Source organism: Gossypium hirsutum, chromosome D05 (assembly GCF_007990345.1).
Source record: "Gossypium hirsutum isolate 1008001.06 chromosome D05, Gossypium_hirsutum_v2.1, whole genome shotgun sequence".
Taxonomy (NCBI): Eukaryota; Viridiplantae; Streptophyta; class Magnoliopsida; order Malvales; family Malvaceae; genus Gossypium; species Gossypium hirsutum.
Window position 1 is genome coordinate 5,851,940 of NC_053441.1, and position 17,276 is coordinate 5,869,215.

Here is a 17,276-nt window from a genome sequence, read left to right on the forward strand (position 1 = left end):
TTGTCCAATTAGCAAGCAGGTACCTTTCCAAAGGATAGTAAGGTTCATGACGATGAGAAAAACCTATTCATGATCTAGAATAAATTTTTGGTAATTTAGGTAGATTCAGTTCATATTATTATTAAATTGTGAAAATTAAGATCATCAGTCATTTACAATACCATATCGAGCTTGGTAAATAAATCACCATATAAAAATTTACAAGTGATATGAAATGCTATTTTGATAAATTTTGCATGTAAAATACCTCTATTTATTTCATAACAGCCATGAACACGTACTCCTTTAACTACAATTTTCGTTATGGTCAGCTGTGTAGGAGGACTAATACAATGTTCCTCTAAACAATATAAGATCATAAAAACTTTACAGCCATTTCTTTTTTTGAAATTTGCTTTTCCCTTTCCTACGATAACTCTGAAACATATATGACAGCAATATATATACAATATAATATAATATAAGTTAAGATTCCAACTAGAAATGCGGAACTTAAATTTGGATTATGTCCTGTAATTCCCGAGGGCCATCGAACGACTGTGTTTTTCTCAGGTTCCAATGGAGGCCGTCTTGGATGCTGGATAAGAAATCACTTGTAGAATCAACTTGACATGCTGTAGGAACAGGACATGGTGCCATACTGCACAAAAGAGCATCCCCAGCAGCTAACTGTTTTCTGTCCTTACCATCAAATGATGCCCAAGCTGGACTTCTGCTATTAAATGGCACCACTATTCGCAATGTGACATGCTCAGGCAATATCAGGGGTCGAAACGATAATGAATGCGGACATATGGGTGTGAACAAGATACCGGGGACCTGCAATTTTAGGATGGTACATCAGCAACACGTATTTTTAGTTATATGATCATGATTATATTCTGAAAATAAACATAGAAACTAATGGCATTAAAAAAGTATAATGAGACAAAGATCTAGGACAAAATCCAGAGTGCTACGTAACCAAATGTGCATTAAGAAGATCTAAGCAGAAAAAAAGAACATTATGTATCATTTGTCAAAGAAAATGAATAAACCGAGATCAAGATTCCAATGTTAAGTAGCAACAGATTTCTTTTATCCTCTCAATGACACTATCCTGTCTTAAACCATTCGTTACACCCTTACAAACCTCAATTTGTTGCTTCATCTCGGTGAAAATATATGGAATTCTTCAAATTAACATGATGGATAATGAGATTTACAGCACGTCTGAACCCTATCTTATACTTCACATGCATCATCCATGATATGAAACAGACCACATCATGGTCTTATTTTACATAGGATAATTCCATTACACTCCCTCCCTACCTAAAATTTATTGGGCAGGGGAATACCAATGAGATCATGAAAAAGAAGTTATTTTACAGCTGATGTTTACTTTTTCTTACCACCATTGTTATTAGTGGAATTTGGCAACCTGTAAAGAATACTTAGATTCTATGGAAATGAATATCTAACTACCAAGAAAATTCATCACATTGTCCTTACGTATCTACTGTATAAATAGACAAAACAGAACAGCAAAGTACTGGAAACACTTATCTTTTGTTTAAATATAATATTATCTTTAGTCAAACCAATCTCAAGCAAGAAGCAAGGAATACTTCCAAATTTTTAGTCATCAAAATTCCGACATGTTATTATTTCCATAAAGCATGATATTTTCAAATTTAACGGTAATTATGATGATTATCAGAATGTACCTGTGGGTGGACCATTGATCCTCCAGCTGCCAGAGAATATGCAGTGCTACCAGATGTCGTTGACAAAATTAAACCATCTCCTTGCACGCATGTGACAAAGGAATTGTCACAATAGCATTCCAGATTTGTGAGGTATGATGATATTCCACGGTCTATTGTAACCTCATTCAGAACAAGAATAGGTTCTTCTGTTTCGTACTCATTTTTAGCTGCATCTCTAATAACACGACAAAGCAAGCGGTGTCGTAAGGTTATACTGACAGGTCCCCTCAGGACAGAATCAAGGCATTCCTTAAAATGTTCACTATCTACAGCAAAGTCAAAGAATTTTCCTTTTGTTCTGATATACGAGTTAACAAGTATTCTCAACTACAAAAAAAAAAAAAAAATTGTTCAAATTAACCACTTTTAATAATCATTTAATTAATCTTTCATTAAAGAAGTACTTCATGAAGTGGAAGGATACGAAACGGAGTCATAAAGCCCAAAGACCCTAAAGAAAATGGAACAATTGGAGGAACAGGTCCTTTGAACATTGATGCTGCCTGTAAAGAACAATTAGGTGATGATTGCTAAGCATGAAAAAATCCAAAATAAATAAGAAAAAAAACCAACATAACTAGTTCAGAAGAAACTCAAATGGAACCAGATTTACTTGTACAGGTGAGTTCTGCTCCAATGATTATAGTCATGTTAAAGAAACCGAGTCCATATAAAATCTGATGGTACAGAGCTTTGAGAAACTATCCAGGGAAGGACTCAGAATTGATGTTCAGTGTGGCAAATTTTTAATTTCACAAAAACAACAAAAAACAAACTAAATAAATATCTAATAATTTCATAAAAACGAAAACAAAAATCATTTTAGAAAATTTATTAACTTCCACTTTTACTAATGGATTTGGGCTTTTAACTATGTCTTCCCCATGTTTTTGTAGGTTCCAAGGGGCATTCACTGCAAGATGGCATACTGCAGGCTTCAAAATCCAGATATAGTGGACAAACATTTTAACGAAATTTAAAATCCTTCATAAAGATATAGTAGAATAAAACTAAATGTAAATGCCATTTCTTCCAACATTACACCAATCGAAGTGATAATTTTATATTCTCAAAGGTTGGTCATTTCATTTAAAAATATGGGTTCAGTCAAACTTAAATAACTTACCCATAAAACAGTTCCATCACCACCAAGGGTTATGACAAGATCAACTTTTGTGTGTAGGAGCAAAATTTCCTGGTCTAAAGAGCAACAAAATAAATGGTTAAATAAGAAATCAGAATATAATCTAGAAGTAAAAAATAGTTACATGACAAGTACATCAAGCCAATTGACTGCAGAGAATGTATAGAACCATCAGCTACAAATACCAACAAGCACTAAATTAGAAAAAAGAAAAAAAGAAAAAGAATCTTGGTTTCTTTATTAAATTGAAAGGTAGGTTTCTCAAAAGCTAGCAATTGTAAACTTATACCTAATCCTAGAAAAGGTTGCTTGCAAAGATTCAAAGATGCTAGTGGATAGGACTTCTTGGCAAAAGGAAGCAAAGGAGAAGACATAGGTGCCTTGAGCAAAGACAGAACCTTCATAAATAAGTATGTTCATATTTTCTGTCCCTTATATTTAATCTCAAATTCATTTGTTCAAAATTTTTATTTTTATATATAATTATTAAATTGTTATTTTCCCACTCAAATTTATCCAATTCTATGTTAAGAAAGAATCTGGAATGAATCCAATTTTCCCCATCTTTGATTCCTTATCTATATTTGAGGTTTGCAAACACAAGTAGAGAATCGATGTCTTGGCTGTCTAACAACATGAACCTGGAAACATGTATTTTAAAATTTATATAAAAGCAAATAAAAAGAACCACCAAGCAGTAGAGAGTTGAACATCAACACTTAAAAGCTTCTAGACAGGCAGCATCAGAGATATAATAAGCCGAGATATTTAATTCATTGTGAAATGGGTATTAGTATAACCATAACTACTTCCATAAGCAGAATAAATGACTAACTACTTACCATCTTTCCATGTTTGAACATAGTTGAAGTCAGACGATTCTGTCAGAAGTTCAGCTCTCACACGTGGTTCAACATAAATGTTTAACTTTTTCTTTTCTTTCAACCATCTGGATGAAAGGTTTAGAGTGAGATTAAAAAAATATGCAATAGAAGAAAATTTCTTTTGCCCTTTTAAGGAATATTTACATGCAACATTGTAAAGACAATATACAATATAAAGTCAAAGAAGTTAATGCAAGTCCAGAGAACTAGAAATGCCAAAAAATTACAAAAAGTTGAACACCCTCAGAATAATTAATCAGAACAATGCCCTGATTTTGGAAACTTTATCTTAAACATCAGCCGACCTAAACACCACCTTGCAGCCAATCAGGGTAGTCAAGGGGCAGTGCCATCTAGCATAAGTACCAAACAACCAGGGGCGAAGCCAGGGGTGTTACAGGGGCCATAGCCCAGTTTACCTTTAGAAATTTAATTATATTACCTTTTTGTGGTGAAAATACATTATTCAAATCCCCATCCCCCACTCAAATGAAATTTTAACTTGGTCCTCTTACAAGAGTTTCTTTTTATTGGCTAATGAAAAAAGGACAAAAGTATAGCATAAGTGACAAGTTTTGTAATTTATTAATACTTTTAGACTTAATAATTGCAGTTAAATTAAGAATTTACCTTTTTTTTAATTAGTCAAATAATTTCTTTCTGTACTAATAAATACTGTTCAAAAAATTTTCAATGTTAATTGTGTATGGAACTTCTTGTTAATTTTTCATCATCATCTTTTAGTTTTTTTTTTTTTCAATAAATCTTCATAATTTCTTCTTGAATTTTTAAAAGAACTTTGTAATTTTATCAAGGTCTTTATGTACACACAAAGTAGATTGAAATTTGTTTATCTTTTACTAGTTAAAGAAGTATATAGTATAATTTTGTTTCATTTTGAGTATAATATATATTTTTACACTTACTGTTTTAATTCAACCCTCAAAACAGAAATCCTAGCTTTGCCCTGCATGCGACCTTAAAGAAAAATGGTTCACAATAAAGCTATATCTAATTAAGGAGGTTTGTTCATAAGTTCTTGTTGGATATGGAAGTGAGAGTCTGAATAAATTTATTTCTTGAATAAAGATGATAGAAATTTAAGCAAGTATCCTATAACTTACAACAAATATTTCAAAGAAACTAAAACTGTTTTAGCTTTAAAAGTAGTAAATCCCTCTAAGACCACATCAACATTCAACAATGGCTCCTAAATCACAAGATACAGCATCACATAAATAAGAAAGAAAGGTCCCAGCGATAAACCATAGGACATGGATGAATCATACAGATGAGGCATGGAGAAGAGGAATGAAGTAGTGCATTAAAAGGCGCTTATATTATGACCAAAAAGCAGGAGAAAGTTCTTTGTTTTTTTTTCCCTGGGATAATTAGCCTTAAAGTAAGTGAAACACATTAAAATATGCATTATTTTGTAAGTCTCGAAGAGTTTTGCAGAGATTGGCAAAGGGAAAAAGACTTAAGCGATTTGCATGAAACTTGCACTCAGAATTTCACAATGTAAAGGTAATTATCATTCTCAATATCCGCACCTGACCATTTGTGCACAAAGAATTCGAACAGAAACTGAATTTGGTTTTGTCAAAATAAGCACAGTCTGCGGGTCAGATTCCCACTTCAGAGAAATCTGGAAAGAAAAAGGGTTTACTAGATGACAGATAGGAGGCACATAATAAACAAACAATATCCAAACTAAATTTTAAGGGAAGATACTAAGGGGAAAAAAAGGGAAAATATTAGTCCATGATAGAAAGTGTGTTGCTTATAAATTTGCAGCAAAAAAAGCTCCCTAACTGGATAGATGAAGGCATACCTGTTTACTGCTGCGTTCTGCTGTCGTAATGTTCCCTTTTTCAAAAGAGACAATGTCATGTTTGTGCTGATCACCATTCTCACCCTTGCACCACCATGAAAGTTTAAATGATGCCTGTCGCACCAAACATAGTTTTGAATTATGCGGTCTGAGCATTTATGCTAAAAATGATTTCACATTGGTGAATTGGATAACCTCTCCTCCTTAGACTTGAAATTATGTATTTGCTTACCCATGGGAAAAAATATGAAAAAGCTGAATCCTAAAATATACAAAACATTAAAGGAAAGCCTAGATAATGTTGTTGTCCAAACCAAACAAATAACATAACAAACATCCAGAAAGAGGAAAGATTTAAGAAAAAGATAAAAAAAAGGACAGATGCCAAGTGAACAAGGAAATAGAAAAGGTATACTAAGCTAGAAGGTTATTGGTTCAAAATAGAAGGATAATAACAAACCAGACCTTTCTCATCATCTTACTTCGATCTACATTGGAACTTGAGTCTGATCCTCTGTCACGAAGAACCTCATGGGAGCAAATCCCATGCTTCATACAGCATTCATCAAAAATCTTGTCCAGTTCATTCTGCTGCATCAATTGTTTGTCTGAGTTCTTTACTCTCCCGCAATCAATATTACCATTTTGCTCGGCAATTTGAGCTACCATAAAAGAGTAAAATGCATTAACATGAGACTTCAAAGCAATATAGAGAGGTCAATACACACAAAAGCGTCAGTGTAATAGAGATCATTACTGTGAAGTACAGGAACATAAAATTTAGAGGTCTTCAAAGGAAGTAAAATAAAAAGCATAAAAAAGAAACTTGGGAAACAAAGAAAGCAGCTTTAAAATTTTGCCCACCATCATAATTCGTCCTCAATATTTGAGCTAGAGACACTCAGAAGCAGACTCTTAACATCTCAATAGCAGTAGTGTACAAACAAGATCCTTTATCAAGGATTATATGGAAGACAAATTCCCCTCCCCCATATTTGAACTCTTTTGAGAAGTCCAACATTTGTCCCTCCTGCCTAAACTGCTAGAAGATTTCTGATAAAAGAAACCAACTTTATTTAAGAAGAACCACCTAAAGAAACTGATCATTGGCATATTTGGACATTGCCTTTTTATTCAAAAGAAGATGTCCAAATATTTAGAAGAAAGAAAAATTATTCACTAAAAAACAGAAAGGAAAACTAAAGGAAACAATGTCCAAATACTTGGAAAATGATTAAAAAAAAGAGGGTGTTCTCCTGTGAGAATTTTGGGCAATGCCCTAATTTCATCATTCTGAATATTGAGGGCATTGCCTTCGTTTCATTTAACATATCTGCTACATCAGCAATACATACATATAACAACAGGGAGAACTCCCTTTTTTTATCATTTTTCCCTGAGTCAGTCTATAAATAATCATCCTCATCCACTGTTATGTTTCCATAACATCATTTCTAAGGACATTAGAAACAGAGAACTTCATGCAATAGAAAACCTTCTAGAGCTCACAAGTCCATCTAAGTGTGTTCAAGTAACTAGGGCAGCCAGCTCATGCAAAAGTGTAATAGACCAATCTTGAGATAAAAAATGGATGATGATAACGTCTATCCAACTGAACAAGATAATTAAAATGCACAACTAAAACTCAGCATGTGTATAAAGGTATCCAAACTAACATACGAGTAAAACTTTATGGATTAAGAGCACAGTTTAAAATAATTGGTTCACATGACAAGTATCTCCAGATTCCATCACCATCCACAAATAGGTAAAAGGTACATCAATCATCGTTTTACTTGGCTTCCATTTCAAAGAAAAGATTTCTTCACCATCTTATTTGCTTTTTAACCATTTATATACCTCTAATGGAGTTAATTGTCTAAAAACCTAGCATATGCATCATATAGAACCTTTAGCCATACAATCCCAAGCTCTTGCAAGCTAATTAACTTTAACAAGGTTTGTTGCTTTCGCAGCTTCCGAGGATGCTGTCAAGTTTTCATGATAACTAATCCAAACAAATTAAATGAATCAAATTCTTTTAGATAGGCTGTGACGGTACTAAATGGAAGCAACAAAATGACTGATAGTACCGCAAGAGTTTAAGCAAGTACCTTCTGATACTCTCTTATTTCGTACTTTCCAAAATTCTCAGAAGACAAGACATGGAAGCAAAATTCTTACAATTTCCATTGAATTATCTACAGAAGGGCAATTCCTCCAACTTCATAGCATTTCACAGATATTGTGGCCTGATACTGGAATAGCCAGAATCTGATAATAATGAGTCCAACTTTGATCAGCAAGTTCCAAAGCTAACATACTGTCTAATTTCCAACACTTGTGCAAGAAGAAAACTTGATGCTCTGAAAGTAGTCCCATGTAATGAAGCAAGTCCAACTTTATCCCTCTCTATGATAAGTAACATTTTTATGTAGCAGGAAGGAAAATCACACAAGAAAAGAGCAGATGTTTAAAGAGAGGAGGAAAAATAAAGAACAAAGCAAAATTATTCACTAAAAAGCAGAAAGCGTAAGAAAGGAAGACAATGTGCAAAATTGCAAAACAGTAAAAAACTTTCTATAATGTTTTGCAGAATTAAGGCTATTCGAATCTCCATTTGATACAGTAAATTCAATGCATAGTCCAAAAGAAGTTCTAAAATGTATTTTTTATCAATCCAAAATATCATTTAGACTTCATGCTCTGCTAAATTCAACAAGGAAACTTGAAAGATGCATTCATAAGTTCACAACCAGGGTAGATTGAAATTTGAGAAATCAACAAAGCTGCTTAAGCATGTTCGAACCAGTATCATAGTCTAGGCATTAGAGGATGAAAACAAGGATCAATAAAATATTTGAAAGAACAGCCTGTTTGGCTGGAGTTGCATCAAAAAGAACTGTAGAAGTGAACTTCTCGACTGATGTATTAAATCAATTGCAATAACTAAAACACATTGTCTATAAGGAACACTGTACTAAATTTTTGTACAAGCTTCTAAAGTTGGAGTTTCAGCTTCTGGTCACCAAAATCTCATTTTTCAAGTTTTAAATACCTAAGAGCTATTTTCCAAAACCCAACATCATGGAGTGAGAGAAGATGCTCATGAAGTTGGACAAACCAGAAATATAAATTAAATGTCAAACATCGAACGAAATAAAGTACATCAGAAAGACCCGCCTAAGCAAAAGGTCTGACACATAGAAGGGTCAATTCTAAGTTTTTTTCATGTATTTGGAGGATCCTTGGAAGTCATATCTCCATATCCATGTGTCCAATACTTCAAGGAAAAAAGAAGATTCTGGACAACAAAGCTTCAAGCAAATATTTGGAATAACCATATAGCCCGACACAGTACATGGTGGTGAGGTTAAATGACCAAAGGCAAACAGGCTTCAACATATGATGTTTCCTCTCTTGCTAGGGCTTCAAAAGATGAGTGATAATAACTTCAAAAACTATTTCTTATAAGGTAACCAGCCTACCACCCATTCTTTATTGTGGAAAAAAACTTCAGAATTTCACTGCCACAAAATCAGTTTGCGGCTACAACATTCCTAAGACTAATGTTACTTATTAGCAGCCCGCTAAGGGCTGGCATGCAACTAATCCCTGCAGAACTAGACCTTACCTTTGATGGGGCGAGGGGGAGGCAAAGATGATTTGCTTGGAGGCTTTTGAGGTATACTACAAATTAGATGATCGAAACAGAATGCCACATTCTCCAACTTAAAGTATTAGGTCGGGCTATCTAAGATGAATTAAGGCTATATGTTAGGTGTTCAGTTGGCAGCCAAATCTGACTTTTCATAATAGGAAGCCTGCTCCTGATGGCTGGGTCAAAGGATTTCCACTTTGCAATGAACAAGTTATTGGTAATATTAACTTGCTTACCAAAGCTAAATTATTAGTAACATCTAATTGCATAGACGTAAATTGGAGAACATCCGCAGCCTATCAACTATCTAGTACCATAGCAGAATCCTCAAGATACTAAATAGGTAAGGAGCATTAATGGAATTTTTGCTTAACTCCATGCTGTGGGACTTCCAAAACTACAACATGACTCTTTCTTCAGTTAGTTTAAAGTAGAAATGAATTAGCATCAAAATAGAAGCGGGGGGAACTTTTCTGCTGATAAAAGATCAACTTAAAAAGTAATTTCTCTAAAATAACACCGAGACTACTGCGACCAAGTTAACAAACATCAAATTATGCATGAAAATAAATACTAATAAGGTATCAGAAGATGGGCTCAATTACTGTTAGACTTGAATTTGTGGAAATATCATTTAATGTATTCAAAATTTACACACTAAGAATATCAGTAAAAATAAATATCATTTAGTTTTATAGCATAGAAATCATGAACAATAGCATAAAGCATTTAAAAGTGACTCATTTATCTACCCGGTGCAGGGAAAGCTTCAAACAGAAACGGTACATATAAATACATAAGAAATGAATTTTCACGTGACAAAGAACATTCAAATGTTATTTTACTCCTCCTTAATGACTACAAGGTTACAAGGCTAAATATCAAATACTGTGCCATCGAGAAACAAGTTTTCCATAAACAACCTTGTAGTAGTAGTAGAGGAAAACAAATTAAAGATTCAAACCAGGCAAATGAAATTGAATGTGCCCATCAGTTAAGCAGTTTACAATGTCAGCAATTTCTTTTTACCAGAATAGATTAGGTTGTAGGTGTAAATCAAACAACTAGAAAAAGTGACCTAATTTATAGCTTTTGTCAAGTTCAAGCATTCTTTATTTCCTCTTTTAGAGTAATTCTTCAAAATATATGAAATACCTAAAATATGAAACACATAACAGAACAGACATGAAGTTTAATCTTAAAAACCTTTACGCTCCATCTGTATATTCCTGGTTTTCTCCAGCTCATATCTACGTTTCCATTCAGCAGCTTCAGCTTGAGCAGAAGCCTTTCCTTCAGCAGCTCGTCTTAATGCCTTTGCAACAGCTAATAACGTGTTCAAAATAATAAGCACCAAGAATGAAATAAAAAGAGATAGTTCAATAGGAAGATATAAATGCATTAAAAATTGACACAGAACATACTTCTCAAAGCTTCTGAAAATTCTATAAGATGCTCATCCATTCCTTCAACAGGAGTTTGTTGAAGAAGTTCTTCCACTGCCTTCTCAGAATGGACAAGAGAAAGTGAATCAACGAAACCGTTCTCTGGCTTCAAGCATGAAACACTTGTATCCCCATGTCCAAAGGAAGCCTGTTCAGAGTTTATATATATGAAATTGATTCCAACAAGAAAACAAGATGTGCCTTTTTAAGATGAGTCCAGTTAACAGTGCCTATAGGCACTATTTTAAGGTTCTTAAAATGCTATTCAAGGTTTTGCATTTAATACAATGTGTTCACTAAATTCAAAGCATGTTGTTTGAATGCATATTACAGTCTAGCCATTTGTTCATTTTTAGTTAAAGCGAAACATAGAGAAGCAAAAAGCTAGTATAAAAGCAACAACCAAATAAAGCCTCGAATAAGTAAATCATTTTAGAGATTGAAAACTATTTTTGTTTCACTGGCCTCGTCTTTCACTTTTTTCTTGTCATAATGTTTCCCATGCAACACATTCCAAAGTTAGTAGCTCCTAAAGATTTTGATATAGGAATGCAAAACAGACTGCCTCATAAATGTCCAAAAATCCTTTTAAGGGAAGAATACCGCCATTAACATATTTAACGAAATGAAGCGCAAAGATCATTGGTACCTCTCCAACATGGCTTCTTAAATGGAAATTAGAATAGTTACAGCAGTAAACTTAGGTTAATTCTTCCAAAAGTATGGTGATCTCCAATAAGAACGTAGAAAGTTCAAGTCAACCAAAGACAACAAAAGAGGGAAAATAGAAACATCCTATTGTCTTTATTAACAGGAAGATACATAGTTCAGGTCAACCAAAGCCAAAATGGTTTGGATAAACAATTAGAGACAAATGTTATAGCAGTAATTGAATCGTACAATGCAGCACACGTGCATGAATACACAAAACTCTCATCTCCAAAAATCGTAGAAGTCCTATGCCACGCCCGATTCAAGATTTTCACCAAGCCTTCCATTTTTTATCAAATTAAAGCTACGAAAATTTACTGTTTTATCAGTTTCATAACTACAACACAAATATAGCTCTATCAACAACCAAAAACATAAAAACTGAGAATTCTGAAGGTAAAAGAAAAAAGAAAAAACACCCAATACAGAAAAATCAAAAGAATATATAATTCAGCAGCCAACTAAGCAACCCAATAGCAGAAAGACTGATAAAGAAGCCATAATGATAACAAAGCAAAAAACCCAGCAAGAAAAAGTAAGAATTAAGCAGCAAAGACATGTAAAGAAGCCATGTATGATATGCATATTATTATAAAAAAGAAAATGAGCAGAAAGACAAAGGAAAGAGAGAACGAGAACATTAATTACAGTGGAATCAGGATTGCTGGGAGACATGGTTGTGAGGAAAGGGAAGGGAGACAATGGCAGTTGAGAGTTGAGAGAATGAGAAAGCAAGGATAAATAGGAGAACAGAGGAGGTTTCTTATAGGAGTTGAGAGAAGTGCAGCTATTGTCGTCAATCACACATCTGCTACGTGTGCCATGACATTAGGGGGAAGTAAATAAATACGGTGAAAATATATATTTAAATGGTAAAAAGATAATTTACTTCCGATTTGAGCAATATATATAAAAAAAAAATTTACGTTTGATATTATCATTAGTCATTAATGAATGAATAGCAGTAATACCAAATTATTAAAATTTAAGGGATTTATTTGTAATTATTTTAATAAATTCACAAAAACATTTAGAGAATTGGAAGAAATTATTACTCATTTTTTTTTATTGTCACTAATGAGATTACGAACAAAGGAGAGATAAAGTTTGTTATGATTTGGCAACCCCCCTCCAGAGGTTTTCATTCCCTTTTTGTCTCTATTCAAAGTCAAACTTGAACTGCTTATTTTTTAAGGATAAAAAAATAAATAATCGCGAATAAGCATATGGTGGGTCCCTTCCGCACCCTCATTCTCCGCGTGGGGGGATCGTTTTGGATTCCTGAATCAAGATCAGTGGATTCATAACATTGTTTAAATTTCATAAATTTAAAAATGTTGAAAAATAAAAGGTAGTCATATTTTTACCGGTTTAATCTGGTTTCTTCAAATTTCTGTTCTAATGTGCTAATTATTAAACTATAAATGTGAAAAGGATACTTTTCTTGAATTTGATATCTTTTATTTTCTAAAATAAATTAGAAACTATAAAAATTTTAATGTGAATATCAGCTTTTGAATTTGGTTGGTTAATGCAAAACAACCAAATTAATATATCAACGTTAAAATTTTAAATTCATTTTAACATCAACTCAATCTTACATTATTACTGTTGCGGTAATTTAGAATTTAAATATACTTAAAAGCACATTATTGAATTTTAGTTTACTTGGTATCAGTATTGTCGTTAATGCATGATAACATAAATTCAAGTGTGTTAAAGCGTATTATTTTTCCATTTAATGGTTGAAAGGGGCTATGAGTAATTTTAGTTTCGGAATCATAATACTACATTCATAAATTTCTCCTTTCTACTTCACAAAAATTGAAAGTTAATTACTCCACCTTAATTTATTAAAAATTGTTCTTCATTTTTTTTTTTGAAAATTAAGAAGTTAATTTCAAAACCAATGATTTAACAATGTGAGATTAGCTTATTAATTATTACAACAAACTTTAATAAAATAGAGTAGAGTGGAGGACTAACTTCTTAAATTTTATCAAATAAAGAGTTGAAATTTATAATTAGACCTAGATCGGTAAGTGAGATATCTCTATTGGTAATGAGGGGTAATTAATATGTACCATTACCTTACATATTAGTACTTGAGTTAAAATAAAATTTTACAATCTTCTAAAAAATATTTACAAATAATTTAATTTTTATAAAAATAAATAAATAACAAAAGCACATGGCTGCTACGTCTAATTTGGAGTTTTTGGACAAAATAAAAAACTATGCTACGAAATTAAGTCGTCTCGTAGTACTTTCAAACACAATTTTAGTTAAACAACACTCGAACTGTTTCGTACTATGAGAATTATAAAGTCAAACATATGCTTTTGAGTTAAAATTAGAGTGTTCATCGCGAATGCTTCTAAAGAGGTAAACGGTCATGAAATGTATTTTATATTTATAAACGAAGTGAATCTCAGACCTCATGATTAAAAGATGAGACGAGCAATTGCCAAACCTTATCTTATAATTATTAACTTTAAACATTTGATATTTTCTTTTTTGTTTTACAATTCACGTTCAAGGTTCATATTGTCCCTTCTAATAATACTATCTCTAAATTCAAAATGTGAGGTAATTAATTATAAAGATATAAACTTAATACATAACATAAAAAATAACCATTATATAAATTATTAATATTAGAAATCCTATTACATGTGTATATGTGTGAAAATTATGGACTTAGAACATAGTCGTGTGTTTAAAAATAATATACAACAAATAATGAAATGTAATGTTTGAAATTAATAATAACATCACATATGCAATATGTACGAAATTAAAATAAAAATAATTTAACTTATGAGTAAAAGAAAACTTAAATAGGCAAATAAATTATATTAAAAATATTAAACGCATTCCAGTTGTTCATTAAGATATTGTCAAAAGAGATCAAATTATTTTTATTAATAATATTTCTCTTAAATTTTGAATATAAAATAATGTTCATAATAAATTATTAATATGAAATAATTATAATTAATAATAATTTCATTATCAATGTAATAGTTATTTTAGATTATTTATCACACAATTAATATTATAGTTATAAACCAATTAAAACAAATATTTAGTAGTCTTGACTTAAATTGAGTGGTGGTTAAAGCTTTTATCATATTCTCGTTATTTTTATCTGATTACTTAAATATTATTTTATGCTTTCAATTTTTTAATTAATAGTCTTTTGTTATAAATTAGATTAATTTTCATTTTATTATTAAAAAATTATATTATTTAATAAAATTAAAAAAAACACATTAACTAATATTAAAAACCCTATCACATGTATGTGGAAACCATGAGTTTAAGCACAGACGTGTTTCTAACATACAATAAATAATAAAATGTATAGTTTGAAACTAAATAATTATAATAACATATGAAATATATATACGATATTAAAATAATAAATTATAGTAAAACAAAATTTAAACACATACTATATCATAGAAACAATACTAAATTAAGCGTGTTAGCTGAGTAGTAAATTAAAAGATTTACTAATGCAATTGATTTGGGTTCAAATCTTATTATAATTTTTTTAAAACTAAAAAAACTAAAATATCCTCAAATAATATATTTAATTTTAATTATAAAAAATATATTCATAATTAAATAATTGAGTTGATGCTTGAATAAGGATCACACAAACTCAATAAAACACTTAAATATCAATTATTATGAATGCAATTTATGTTGATTATTTATTTAGGTATTTTTCCTGATTACTTGGATGATATTCAACGTTGCCAAGCAAATTTCTTATTTCTTTGACCGCACAAAAACGTTAACCAAGAAGATTTCAACTTTATTGGGTTGTTGAAGAAACAGACATTTTCACCGATTAATTTATTATTATTATCTATACTATTATTTAAATTCTAATGTTACCCTCCGGTTTATAACTTGATTAGGAAAATGATAAGAAAAATCATTCTATAATTAAAATTAATAATATTATTCAAAAATATTGTAGTTTTTTTATTTAAAAATTAATAAAAATATATAAATGAGATTTGAACTCAGTCAACTGCATTAATACAATTTTTAATTAACCATTTAGTTAAAGTTTTATTTTGGTTTTTTTATATATTTAATTTTATTATTTTTTATAGTTGTATGTATTAAAAACGTATTTAATTGAGTTGGTGTCACAAGTTAACTTGACACCTACTGAAAATTAATAACAACACCATGATAAATAATTTATTATATTTTTTCATTTTAATAATGCACGTGTTATTATTAATTAGTTTCAAATCATTTATTTTATTACTGTATGTTATTTTTAACATATATTTGTGTCCTAAATTTATAGTTTCCACACGCATACGCAAGTGATAAAATTTTTAATTATTATTATAGACGTAATTAAACTTAAAAATCAAAATATATGGAGGTGATAAATTTTTTATTTTATATTATAAAAATATCTTTTGAAGTTGTTTTTTTAAATTTCACAAGCGTATTTAGAGTTTGGCGAAACTCTATAAATAATATGTGAGATAATTTTTAACACTTATAACACTTTAAATTTGCTTATGAAAGTTCAGAAACAGTAAATGAGATAATTTTTATTATTCTTGTTATTAATATGAATTTTATAAAGTAAACGAATGGGAAAAAAAAAAGGTTGAACCTATTTCTGAAATGCCTAAAAATTGACTTCATACGGGATTATATGTTTGGAGGAAAAGGTGGGAAAGGTGAAGAATTGGAAGAAGCAGAGGTTCTCCCATAGAGGACCCGGGAAAAAGTAGTAGTAATGAAAAAGAGAGTGGGAAAGTGGTATCTCTATTTTCTAAAACATGTGGGAAATGAAATCAGAATGTGCGAGCGTTTGGTGGAGCAGTGGTGAAACTGAGAATAAGCTTCATTGGAAAAGTAGCTTAATTGATGGAATTCTCTTTAAAGTAGTAATAATAATATTCTTTCAATTTCTCAAAGGAATTAAGCAACCTTATTCCCCACTAATTAGGCGTTCCATAAAATTTGGGCAGCATTTGCATTAATTCAATTTAATTATGATATTTTAGAATAAATGATACCATCCATTATAAAAATGTAATTGATATATTGCGAATACTCCTCGATCTAGACCAAATCAACCAGACCAAATCAACCAGGCTATTCTTACCAAACCTAGCAACTTCATAAGCAACCATTTTTTATAAAATAAGTAGGAATGACAACATTGAGGCTCATAACTCATAAGCTTGTGCATCTTCTATTTCTCTTAATGGTATATTTTTTTTCTTGGATACTTGATCATTGAATAAAGGCAAGTTTTTCTTTAAAAAATTATACAAAGTAAATATGCTGTAGATTTTATTATTTACTTTTAGTATACCCATCTAATAAATATATTTTGTTATTTATTATAAACATAATTTAAAAGATTATTTTAATTGGAGCAAAATATTCGAGTGAAAAGTTATTGCTCCCAGTATGACCACTCAAAGGCACAACTGAATATGAAGTAGACTTGTCCGTCAGAATTTCTAATTTAGCAAAATCTCATTGAAAGTAGACTTCTCCAATCGGCCCAGTAGGCCCGGCCTGCCATAGGTGAGTTTGGGCAAGGTTTTCTTATCTTTGGCCCAACCCAACCCAATCCAAACTATAATATTAGAATAATATATTTTTATTATCTTTTAATCAGTAAAATGGGCTATTTCAACAAATTATGTTGGCCTGTTTTAAACTCGATCCGCAAGTTTAATTGAAAATCACCTTATTTCATTGTAATCATATAAAAATTCAACACATACTCTCTCTATTTTCCCCTTGTATAAGCATGCATTTGGTAAGCTACACAAACATCAGCA

General features: G+C 31.1%; 1 protein-coding gene across 1 annotated transcript; it reads right to left on the reverse strand.

Moving 5' to 3' along the window:
• Positions 1-230: 230 nt before the first annotated feature.
• LOC107906698 (NAD(H) kinase 1) lies at positions 231-12,255 on the reverse strand. The gene is made up of 11 exons (XM_016833771.2): positions 12,079-12,255; positions 10,699-10,867; positions 10,481-10,600; positions 6,079-6,275; positions 5,614-5,727; positions 5,333-5,427; positions 3,738-3,844; positions 2,878-2,951; positions 2,176-2,254; positions 1,710-2,017; positions 231-819 (listed from the first exon to the last, which is right to left on the reverse strand). Exons 1-11 carry the CDS (start codon positions 12,103-12,105, stop codon positions 493-495), a joined length of 1,617 nt encoding a protein of 538 aa, XP_016689260.1. The 5' UTR covers positions 12,106-12,255; the 3' UTR covers positions 231-492.
• Between the last annotated feature and the right edge of the window lie 5,021 nt (positions 12,256-17,276).